Source organism: Arvicanthis niloticus, chromosome 2, assembly GCF_011762505.2.
Source record: "Arvicanthis niloticus isolate mArvNil1 chromosome 2, mArvNil1.pat.X, whole genome shotgun sequence".
Lineage (NCBI taxonomy): Eukaryota > Metazoa > Chordata > Mammalia > Rodentia > Muridae > Arvicanthis > Arvicanthis niloticus.
The window spans coordinates 49290704-49303229 of record NC_047659.1 but is presented as its reverse complement, the minus strand read 5'-3'; the positions used below and the strand labels follow the sequence as shown (position 1 = coordinate 49303229).

General features: G+C 43.5%; 1 protein-coding gene across 2 annotated transcripts in view; it reads left to right on the top strand.

Annotated features, from left to right (window-relative positions):
* Positions 1-288: 288 nt before the first annotated feature.
* Positions 289-12526, top strand: part of Chn1 (chimerin 1) — a 150726-nt gene continuing 138488 nt past the window's right edge. Inside the window, exon 1 of one of the 2 annotated variants that reach the window (XM_034495622.2) lies at positions 289-430. In XM_034495622.2, the coding sequence (XP_034351513.1) occupies positions 412-430 (19 nt within the window). In that variant the 5' untranslated portion in view covers positions 289-411. The remainder of the gene's footprint in view (positions 431-12526) is intronic. The other variant, XM_076928912.1, reaches the window with a different exon arrangement.

Here is a 12526-nt window from a genome sequence, read left to right as displayed (position 1 = left end):
CTGGGGCGCGTCCCCGTGGGCCGCGCGCGCGCGAGCGAGCATGTTGCCATGGTAACGCTCGCTCGGCCGCCCGAGGGGCCGGCGGGAATGCGGCGCGCTCTGGCAAGATGGCGTCGGCGAGGTCGCGGGGTGCGCGGTGAGCGCCGGCCGCCGTCGCTCCGCCCGGCCGGTCGCGCCTCAGGTCCGCCCGCCCGCGCGCGCCCCGCGGGCCCATGGCGGCGACAGGTGCGGGCGCGCGGTGGCTTGCCGGGCTGCCGCGGGCCGGGCGCGCCCCTCGCTAACGCGCGCGTAACTTTTCCTCGCCGCGGCCCCCCGCGGCCTCCGCGCCACGCCCCCCGGGCCGCCGCCCCGCCGAGGTGCCGTCTGCCGGCCGCCGCGGGAGCTAGGAGCGCCGGGAGGCGCGGCTCCACCATGGCTCTGACCCTGTTCGGTGAGTGCGGTCCCCGGCTCCCCGCCGTGGGTGGGCCGCGCCCCGGAGCCGAGTGCGGGCTTGGGGGGTACGGGGAGGGCCGGCCGCCTTGTCGGGGCTCCTGGAGCGCGGCCCCGCGCGCCGCTCCCATTGTCTCCTCTCAGGCAGGGCCAATGGGCGTGAGCTCCCGGGCCAGTCCTGGGGTCGCGGTGAACGCACGATGCCTCTCTCACTTGCCAACTTGAGAGGGAAGTTGGCTAGTTGTTTGCAAACCAATTTTCCCTAAGTTGGTAAATAAAGATCCTGGAAAGTTTATTATTATTATTTTGAACAAGATGCGAGAGCATCCCCAGCCTCTCTGGAATTGCCCCGTCCGTGTGTTGCTTCCTGTTGGATTGTTGGGCATTTTGGGGGGACTTGGTACATTGCATTGGAAACGAGAATAATATGTGAACTTAATTTGGTATTGGTTAAAATTGAAAATGTGTGCTCTGAGGAAAGATGACAGAAGAAAGTTGATTACTGGAAGGTAACGGATCATCAGCGTAATTTTGAGTATTGGTTGGGAAATGTTATTTTGAGGATGTAGTTACTAAACACTATTGTTTCAATGGCTAAGACAGTTTGCAATGACAGTGGGCTGGGAAAAAGCACTGAAAAGGTACATTGTTTTCTTTTACAAAAAACAGACCTTGGTACATCATTTCAAGAGAACTCGGTACTTCAAAACTTAGATTTGCAAAGAATTCAGTTTTTCAAAGTAGGAAGGTATGATGATGTATTAGCGACAGCCAGGAGCACATGTCTCACAAGTTATTCAGCATATCCAGTTTCCAGTTACGTTTTAATTATGTCATCTGACCAGGCACAGTTAGGTTGTCACATACCATAAATGCTTTTTGTTGTAAGTGCCTCCAAGTGAATTCAGCTGCTGGCATCAGTTACTTCTGTTTCTTCATTCCCTGAAAAATAATATCTTTACCTTACCTTGTATTTAATCTGCACTATTTCGTGGAAATGGGGACTTTTTTGTACAAAGGTTACAAATGATAAAAGGCTGTACCCTTAGCTGATGTTTTCTTTAGAAGCTCTGGCTGTAGCTGATCAGCAACTGTTGCAGCAGCTAGTGCACAGCATTAGATTTCCAGAGGAAAGCTTCAGATTATATCGGAACAATAGATCTGTCCTAGTTTCTGAGATATTCTGCATTTTTAAGGATTTCAAAAGTAAACTGTACTCATCTAGTATTTTCTAGAACACTGACATTCCTGATAACTAAGGCAGTTAAACTGAGAACACAATACTCTTAAAAGGATTCCTAGCTTGTAAGCCTTTACCTAGGTGGGATAAATAAATGAAGGGCACAGAATTGTACCTGGATGGAAAACTGCTCCCGTCCCTCAGCAGGAGGCATGTTTCTATGTTCTGATATGTGTTTGTGGGAAATAGAGTTCAGTTTACATAAATGCACTTTGCTGCAAGGTGAACTGTAGCATACCTCTGCACAGGAGTAGGGGTTGGTAAAGAAAGAGGGGGTGGGGACTGGGAGAAATGGAAAGATTCTTACTCTGTAGCCTAGGTTTGCCTAGAACTTACTCCGTAGCCCAGGTGCCAGGATTACAGGGGTGAGGTACCACACCCACTTTTTTTTTTTTTTGTACTGATGGAGCAGCAGCTGTTTTTAACTGTGTGCCTGTTGCAGATCATTCCTGTCTCCTGTGTCATCTGCCTGTCTGCTAAATGTAGATGCTTTTGTCCAAGTCCAGGGTGAAAGGGATTTTTTAAAGGGACACTCAATGATTCTTTCAGGTGCACACTGAAGTTTGAGAGGTATTGAATTACAGACAAATTCTAGGGGATTGGATCTAATTGCCCAGTTCACAAAAGCATTTTTGCATTTGTGAAGAGAAGTACCCAAGAGTTAGAGGACTTCTTGTCTTTATTTCAGTCTTCTTGGAGGTGGGAGAGGAAGTGCCCATGGTTTCTATCCTGCTATACCCTAGCCCGTTTTTCTTTTCTGTTTTCTGTTTTTGTTTTGTTTTTGAGACAGGGCCTTGAATTCAGCCATCCTCTTGCCTTAGCCTCTTGAATGCTGAGACTCCAGTTGTATTCATTCTTGGTGACCAGCTGAGAGGCGCAGTCATGAGGTTCTGTGAAGTCGTGATGAAGATGTGGGGGATGAGAAACCAGGTTAGATGAATGTGCTCCGCCAGTCTCAGGGGAGAGCTCACCAGCTGGGACCTTTGCCTTCCAGAGTAGCCACTACTAGCCGGGCGGGCGGTGGTGGCGCACGCCTTTAATCCCAGCACTTGGGAGGCAGAGGCAGGCGAATTTCTGAGTTCGAGGCCAGCCTGGTCTACAGAGTGAGTTTCAGGACAGCCAGGGCTACACAGAGAAACCCTGTTTCGAAAAAAAAAACCAAAAAAACAAAAAAACAACAAAAAAAACCAAACAACAACAAAAAAAACAGAGTGAGTTTCAGAGTAGCCACTACTGCCTGTCTTGAGTATCTTGGACTATCCAAGAGTATATTTGAGTTTTCAACTTGTGTTGCAAATTTTCATTCACACTTTTCTTTGACGTATGTAATATTTGTATTGGTGATTACTAGAAGTTAATTTAGATAATTTAGAAGCTCTTACTTAGTGATTTTGTGTGTATATGTATACCTATTTTTTTTTAAGTTTTATTTATTTCACTTATATGAGTACACTGTAGCTGTCTTCAGACACAGCAGAAGAGGACATCAGATCCCATTACAGATGGTTGTGAGCCACTGTGTGGTTGCTGGGAATTGAACTCAGAACCACAAGAAGAGTCAGTGCTTTTAACCTCTGAGCTATCTCTCCAGCCCCATATACTCCTATTTTTTTAAGTATGCAGTGCATGTGTGCTTGTGTGTGTGTATGCACATATTCATGTGTGTGTTTGTGTGAAGGTCAAAGGTCAACTTCGGGTGTTATTCCTTGGGAACCATCCTCTGTGATAGTGTTTGTGCCACTGTGCATTTAAAACCTCAGTGTAGTTCCTCAGATTCCTTTTACCTTTTGTTCAAGCAGGGCCTCTCACTGGCTGGAACTTTGCCCAAGCTGGCCACCAGCTCTAGCCATCTGCCTATTTCCACTTGTCCCCATGGGTTTTGAGGGTCTGAATTCAGGATAAACATGAAGACCTGACTCCTGAGAGGCAAGAACTTTACCTAATGAGCCATCTCTTAGTCCTGCTACCCCAATGACTCTCCTGCTGAGAATATAGGAACTGGCCTACACTCTTGACTGTCTGATGTGGGTGTTGGGGACTGAAGTCAGGTTCTCATTCTTTTGGGACAGCACTTTACCTACTGTCTCCAACTCTAAGGGTTCCACTTCCAGTCTGAATTCAGGATAAACATGAAGACCTGACTCCTGAGAGGCAAGAACTTTACCTAATGAGCCATCTCTTAGTCCTGCCGTGTGTGTGTGTGTGTGTGTGTGTGTGTGTGTGTGTGTGTGTGTAGTGTTTGTGTTTGTATGTAATCTCCTATTCATGCACATGGGGCAGTCAGAGGGTGTCTTCCTTAATCTCTTTCCAATTTACATTCTGGGGCAGTCCCTCACTGAGCCTGGAGCTCACTGGTTCAGTTAGAGTAAAACACTATCCCCTACCCCCGTTCCTCCTAGAGCTGTGTGTTGTTACACAGGCTTTTCATGGGTGCTGGGCATCCAAACTCAGATCCTTATACTCGTCCCACAAGCACCTCATCCACCTTTCACCCACTTTCCCATGTTCCCCAGCTCCCTATCTTAGTTTTGAGACAGTCTCTCACTGGGACTCTGGGTTTGCCATGTAGGCTGAACTGGCCAGCCAGAGAGCCTCAGGTACCCTGCTACCCCAATGACTCTCCTGCTGAGAATATAGGAACTGGCCTACACTCTTGACTGTCTGATGTGGGTGTTGGGGACTGAAGTCAGGTTCTCATTCTTTTGGGACAGCACTTTACCTACTGTCTCCAACTCTAAGGGTTCCACTTCCAGTTTTTATTTGTTTGGTTTGGTTTTTGGTTTTTCTTTTTGAGACAGGGTGTCTTTATGTAGCCTTGACTGTCCTGGAACTAGCTCTGTAGACCAGGCTGGCCTCAAACTCGCAGATTCTTCTGTCTCTGTTGCACATATGCTAGGATTAAAGGGGTGTGTCATCACACCAGTTTCTTTCATTTTTAAAAGTCATACATACATCGAAAATGTTTATCTTGAAAATTCAGAGATTTGAAACTTTCTCTTCAACTTTCAAATGAACCCGTGTCTCTATCAACCTTTGTAAGACTCTGATAGGCCTTAGCCACACCCTCCACCCTCCAGTGAACCATACAGAGCTAGAGGAGTTTATTCGATGGGGTTGTCCTGCATCCAAAGGAGAGGTGACCCCAGACAGCTCATTTGGTGAGTTTTAATACAGTTTTGCAGGGCAGAATAGAGCAACAACTAAGCACAATATGATTGGTGGAACAGTGTAACTTTTGGTACTGTCTTTCTCAGGACTCTAGTGTATACTTGAAGTTCACTTACCCTGCTCTGTAGTCAGAGATGTACACCTTGGACATTTTGCTGGAATCTACCAGATAGGGGAGTGCTTGTTTTCTAGTAATCACTAGGATAATAGGAAAGTCTGAGATCATCTAATTTAGGCCTTTTTGCTGCTATGTCTGACAGGATGGTGTGTCAGGCCACATCTGTAGAGCCCTAGTTGGCAGAACTGGGTGAATTACCATGGTATCAGGCAACCTTTGGCAGGAATTTCATCATTTATAGCTTAAGGAGCTGTGGTTTCTACCAGGCCAGTGATGGGTCTAGGAGCTCAATACGGTTCCTTATCCAACTGAATCTTGAACAGTGCTTGTCTCTGTGTGGATAGTTGGTGTTGGGGCTACCTCACCTCTACTCTCATGCAGTTGCCGTTGTTATAATCATAGATCACCTGTAAAGTACTTTCTTACCATCTGTGGAGGTTTAGAGGAGGCTGGCTCCTCAGAGGCATGCATGCATATATAACTGCTTAGTTGGTGGCACTGTTTGGGAAGGATTAGGAAGTGTGGCCTTGTTGGAGGTATGGTATCACTGGAGGCAGGATTCAAGATTTCAAGACTTGTGCCATTCTCACTGTGCTCTCTGTTGAAGTTGTGAATTAAGATGTAAGGGCTCAGCTATTCCTACTACCATGCCTTTGCTCTGTCATCAAGGATCTTAACCCTCTGAAAGTGTAATTTTAAATTACTTTTTAATATTCTTTTTGTTTCTCTGTTTCTGTCTGTCTGTGTGTCTCCTTTTCTTTCTGTGTGCATGTGTGTTCTGTTTCTCAAGAGAGGGTTTCTCTGTATAGCTCTGGATGTCCTGGAACTCACTATGGAAACCAGGCTGACCCCAAACTCAGAGATCCATCTGCCTCTGCCTCCCAAGTGCTGGGATTAAAGGCGTGTGCCACCACCACCTGGCATATGCTTTCTTTTATAAATTACCTTGGTCATAATGTCTTATAACATCAATAGAAAAGTCATTAAGATAGAAACTGATACCAGGGAATGGGTTATTGTCAAGTCGCTGATCCTGCTGTGTATTAGAAGAATGTGAGAGACTTTGGACTAGGAAAGTGAATGAAAGCTTTAAGTGGATCTAATGGGGTGGGAAGACAGTAGTGCTGACAGTATGTGGACTACAGAAGCCCAGCTTGAGGTTTCAAGGTAGAACAATATTAGCGACTGGGCTAGAAAACATTCTTGTGATATTTTGGTAACGAATGTGGCTACTTTCTGCCCTTGTTCTAAGAGTCTGCCTGAGGCTAAATTGAAAAGTGTTTTATTAATTTACTTGCTGGTGGAAATTTCTTTTTTTTTTTCTTTTTTCTTTTTCTTTTTTCGGTTTTTCGAGACAGGGTTTCTCTGTGTAGCCTTGGATGTACCTGGAACTCACTCTGTAGACCAGGCTGGCCTCGCACTCAGAAATCCACCTGCCTCTGCCTCCTAAGTGCTGGGATTAAAGGCGTGCACCACCACTGCCCAGCGCTGGTGGAAATTTCAAGACAGCCAACTATGGACTATATCACATGGTTATTAGTAATCACCATTATAAGTGTTTACAATAAAAATGAGCAAATAGGGCAAAAAGAAATATAAAATGTAGTTTGAGGAGAAAAATCATACCATGAAATTTATGGAATCCAAAGCTAGAAGAGATGAGAAGATTAAAGAAAGGCCTGATCTGAAATGGAGCAGAGGGAGTGGTGACCTCAGGGCAAGACCCCAGGGAGTTAAGCTTCTAGGAGAATTTCCTGCTCCTAAAAAACAATGAAGAAAAGCTTTTGCAAATGTGATTCCATAGAGCTGCTGGGGCCAGGGATGTGACTGGGAGTCCCTGCATGGAAGTCCAGAGAGGGCCATGTTTGTGAAGCCATGAAATAAAGCCCAGATTGTGTTGGAGACTCCAAGATGTTGAAGATATCAGAACACTGGGAGAGCTTCAAACAGAGTGTGGAACCAGCCCATGAGAAAAGTGTGTTTTAGTAAAGGTAGAAGGGCAGAGCCATTTGAGCCCTCTGCTGCCAGACATGCGGCTGTAACAGTGATCTCAACCTGTGGCCTGTGACTCCTTTGGAGGTCAAATGACCCTTTTACAGGGGTCACATATCACATACATTACTATTCATAACAGTAACTGAAGTAGCAACAAAAATAATCTCATGGTTGGAAGTCACCACAACATGATGGACTCTATTAAAGGGCGGCAGCATGAGGAAGATTGAGAACCGCGGAACTGTAGGCTTTGGAGTTTGCCCTGCTAGTTTTTGGTCTTGCTTTGGTTCAGTCTTTTCTTCCTCTGCCTGACTCCTCTGTTTTGAGATGATAATATGTATTCTGCTCTACTGTACGTTGGGACTCCATAGTTTGCTTTTTAATTTTACAGGGCCTACAGTTAAGAGATTGCTTTTAGTATGAGAACAGATTTTTCACTTTTAAAAATTGTTGAAGCTGAGAAAGATAATGGGGACTTTTTGGAGTTGGACTAAATGAATTTTACATATGGTCTGACTATAAGCCTGAGGGGCTAGGCTATGGAATGTGGTGGTTTGAATGAGAATGGCTTCCTTAGGTTTAGATATTTGAATGCTTGGTTCCTAGTTGATGGAACTGTTTTGGGAAGGATTAGGAGGTGTGGCATTTTTTGAGGAAGTGTGTCACTGGGGTCCCAAATTAAACAAAGTTGCCTTGGTTATGGTGTTTTGTCATAGTAATAGAAAAGTTACTAAGAAACCATCATTTCTCAGCCCTTCACCACAGAAAACTTTCATTGCTTAGTTTGTGTAGGATTTGTCACTGTCCTGACACTGCTTATAGACATCTCTGTAGAAGTCCTTCCGAGAAGTTGAAAAATGGTGTTTGTGTGCGTGTGATGTACTTAGCAATTTTTGACTTTCCTGAAGTTAAAATTTAATTTCAAAAGAGCGGGTCAGCTGAGTGCTTTCAGTATGATCTCTGTGACCAAAAGCTAATTTTGAGGAAACTTCCACGTTCTTTACTGTCTGCTAACACTTGTTAGATGTACATGTTTTATTTGTGAGTGTTCTGTCTGTGTGTATGTGTGTGCATGCCTGCTGCCTGTGGATGTTAGAAGAATCGGAACCATTGGATCTGAAGTTACAGATGGTTGTGAGCTGCCTTGTAGATGATGGGAACTGAATCTGGGTTCTCTTTTGTTTGTTTGTTTGTTTGTTTGTTTGTTTGTTTGTTTTTGAGACAGGGTTTCTCTGTATAGCCCTGGCTGTCCTGGAACTCACTCTGTAGACCAGGCTGGCCTCGAACTCAGAAATCCACCTGCCTCTGCCTCCCAAGTGCTGGGACTAAAGGCGTGTGCCACCACCGCCCGGCCTGGGTTCTCTATAAGAACATTAAGTGCACTTAACTGCTAAGCTATCTCTTTCCTTATTCAGTTTAAAAATTTGTCTTTAAATCTGGTATCATGTAAAAGAGTGAAAAAAAAAAATCAATAGTTGCCAGCATCCTGGAGTTTAGAGTGCTCTTAATTTGAGGCTACCCTGGTCTACAGAGCCAGTTCCAGGACAGTTTGTAGTTCATCGCTGTTACAGTTGCCGTCTGCCGTCTGTGTGCCCTCTGTGTGCAGTATGTAATGGGACATTGATGACTCAGCTCTGCCCCTCAGAGCACTGTTTATAGCCAGCCCAGCCTTGGGAATATGTACACTTACAAACAGTTAAGATTTGTTGTTAAGAAAAAAATGTTTAACTTTTTCACATCCTTTTTTGTCAACATTTTCTGTCTTAACATCACTCTTTCCACATAGACACATATTTTCTCTGTTGTTCTCTGTGTGGAAATTTAATGGCACCAGAGACACATGTCAGACTGTGCATTTTCTTAGAGTTTGAGAATCTGATTCATGTATAACAAGAGGAAACAGCTAGCACTCTTGTAATCCCAGGACATGAGAGTCTAAGGCAGGAGGATTACTAGGAGCTCTAGGCTAGTCTAGATTACTTGGTGAACCTGGTTTCAAAAAAGAAGGCACAAATTATTTGTCTTTTAATTTTGAGCTCCAAAAGCTACTTCTATATTTTAGATTGATTTAAAGCAGTTATAAGAAATTTGGTAGAAAAATAGTTTTTGATCTACACATACATATATATGTACGTGTGTGTGTGTGTGTGTGTGTGTAAGGTTGCAATAATAGTTTAAAAGAGATGGCATAAGCAAAATAATTGTTGATCTCTTTAACCAGGTTGGTGTAACATGGGATTGCACTCTGCTCTTCTCTTGAGACATCTGAGTAAAAGAGAACCTTGCTGGGGCTGAGCTGTTGTAGTTTTCCTCAGTCTCTCTGAATGGTTCTCCCTGATGTAGCTAAGGGACGCTGCCTTAATCTCACACGAGGGGATCACCACTCTTAGAAACTTTATCTACCACAACATATAACAACATCCCTGAACTTTCTGTGTAAAACTGATGTCTTTTTCCTCCATAGAAAATTATGTCTGTAAGTTGCAGTTTGTTCTTTTGAAAATATATGTGTTCGAGCTAACGTGCTTCAGTCTAAATGCTGGGGTTATAGGCATGAGTCACCGCATCTAGATTGGTTGATAAAAATCTTGTTTTTCTGTTTGTTTGTTTTTCAAGACAGAGTTTTTCTGTGTGTAGTCCTAGTTGTCCTGGAACTCATTCTGAAGACCAGGCTGGCATCAAACTGACAGAGATCCACTTGTCTCTGCCTCCTGAGTGCTGGGATTAAAGACGTGCGTCAACTTTTTTCCTTCCTTTCTTTCTTTCTTTCTTTCTTTCTTTCTTTCTTTCTTTCTTTCGTCATGTGCACACTGTAGCACACATGTGGAGGTCAGAAACAACTTGTGAGAATCAGTTCTCACTTTCAACCACGTGATTTTGGGGCTCAAACTCTGGTTTTCAGTCTTGGTGGCAAATGACCTTACCTGCCAAGCCATCTTGCTGGACTAATTGTTACTCTTAAATGAAAGAAAGATAGGAAGAAAGTAACAGGACAGAGCTGCCATATTAAACACTGAAAGGCCATGTTAATTAAACTATGTCTGACAAAGTTATAATTTACATTCCTCCTTTGAGTTTTTGTTTTAAAAGCAAGTACTTGATGACAACACTAAAAACACACTGTAGCAACTCTTGCAAGAAGTGAATGTTAAATAGGATGTGAAGTAGATTTCAGCGAAGTTCTAATTAGCAAAGGACCATCTGAGTTTAAAAACGTAAGCTGAAATGAAAGGAAATCTATACCCCTCCCCCATCAGACAGTCTGATGTAGCTCAGGCCCATCTCAAACCATGCAGTCCACTCCAAGGTGTCTGGCCTCTGTCTCTCAAGTGGTGGGATTACAAGGTGTGTGAATGTCTCGACCACTAAAAAACAGTAGTATTAGAATGGCTTTATATCAAGAACCTCAAAGAAAATTTCTCATTTTTGGATTGTTTCTTCCTTTTCCCAAAGAACAGAAATGCCCTTGTGTGTTTTGAGGGGTTGTTTTAAGTTGAGAAGAGGTTGGGCTTCTTGAGAGTTAAGGTGTCAGGTATGATGTGAAGTGGAGACAGTGAGTCAGAGCAAGAGCATGGTGTGGCCCACAGCCACCTCACTGTTCTGCAGCTGATCTCAGGTGCTCCTCTCTTTCCCCTGACCTCATCTTTTAGATTGCAAGTATTTGCAAGTATCTTGCTATGAGGCAGGACTGCAGAGGATGCAGTCCAGGAACCATCGTTACTAGAATGGATTTTTCTGACCACAGACTTGACATTGGAAAGCTGAATGGGTCCCTTAGGCTCTGCAAGCAGCTACAGGCCTTCCTGCTGTCCCGTTTCTCACATCAGCGCTCAACCTTCAGCCTGTACCACATGTTCCACGTTCCTTCTGTTCCCAACTTTGATGTAGATCTTGTCCCCAGCTCCATAACGGCTGTGAAATTAGTTTGGTAGAGGTGACTTTAGGATTGTTGTGACTTAGATGGAACAGACAACAGGTGAGTCCTGTAAATGTCCAGCTAAGAGTTATGCTTGGCTGGGTGTTTCTTCTGTATGGCAAAAAACTATGGCATGATGATAAAACTGAGGTGTGATGGTAGCATTCTACCTGTGAAGAATGCCATGTTAATTTGGCATATAGCCTGAAATATTTTCATTTATGGTCTGAGGATCTTGTTGGGGTAAGACAGAATGCAGGGCAAGTATTTGATGAAGGAATTGCACTGTAAGAAGAAAAGAAAGCAGTTTTATTAGAGGGTAAGGCATTACTAAGAAGAGTTTATGAAATGCGGGGTAAGAAATGAAATCTACTACAAATCACAGAGCATATGCGGTTGGGGAAGGATAGATTATATACTGAGGTAAGGAAGCCAGCACATGATTTTGATTTTGAGTAGCTCCAGAACTGTGGGTGTGTATTTCTGTTCTCCAATTTGTTTGCTTATCTTTTTAATGAATATTTATCGGGGGGCCTAATATGTGCCAGGCAAGTCTTAGTTTCTGTTTTATCTCTTGTTCATATTTACAGTAGGGGAAACAGAGAACAAAAAATGTATAAAATATGCCAAGTGCTGGGGCTGTGGGAAGAGTGAAGCAGAGTGAGTGGGTCAGCTGCTCTGCCTCAGCAGTCAGAGAAGGCTGTAGCAGCAGAGGGCAGACAGGCAGCCAACCAGGTTCAGTCCACAACCAGGAGATGTTTCTGAATAATTTAGCATCTTTAGAGAATAATGTCCAATTCATTAAACTATTGTTCATTTTCATTTTAGCAGTACAAAGGAATTGCACATAAATTAACTTGTTTGTTCATGTGTTACCTCCTTATCAAAATGGCTGACTCAAATTCTCAGGGCTCTGAAAGTAAAAGGAGTCTAGTCTTTTGTTGTAGTAAGTATTTGGGCTGTGTGCCTGTTAGCTTTCATATGACCTTTACTATATGTGTTTAAACATTTATATTTCATGTGTATTAAAGGCTTTTATTTTTGTTGTTTTTTTTTAATACCTCTTGTTTGTCCAGGAAGAATTTGAGGTGACTCACAAGAGATGGTGCAGGAAGATAGGAACAGTTTGTGGGGAGTTCACTTTCTATGCTTTGTGTCATTACTTTCTTTTTCTCCCTGAATTGGTTTCCTTTTATTTTATGATCGTGGTCTGCTTTCCATGTAATAAAGGCTCCCCTTAATTTTGGTACTCTTGCAGTGGTCATAAACTATCAACGTCCCCCCATTTTCAGGGGGAATTCTGTTCTATTACTGTTTCAGGGGTACAAAAAAATTGAAGTTAGTTAAGAGTGAGGCAGGTAGGGGGAATTTTGGGGACATGAAAAGGGATAGGATCCCCATATATTGGGTTTGGTTGAAGTCTTTCACTAAGGATCAAGAACTTAACACAATTCACAGCATTTACGAAGGTTGCTGGCATATAGACACTGTCTCTTTTATAGAGAGATATTTTTGAGTAAGAATATTAACATTCTTCTTTCCAACTGTTGACCTTCAGTTTTCTAGGACTTACACCAAAATAATAGTTAAAGACGTGGCAGTCTTCTTGTACAACCATTGTGGCCTATCATTTATCTGTTTGTAATCTCAGATCACCATA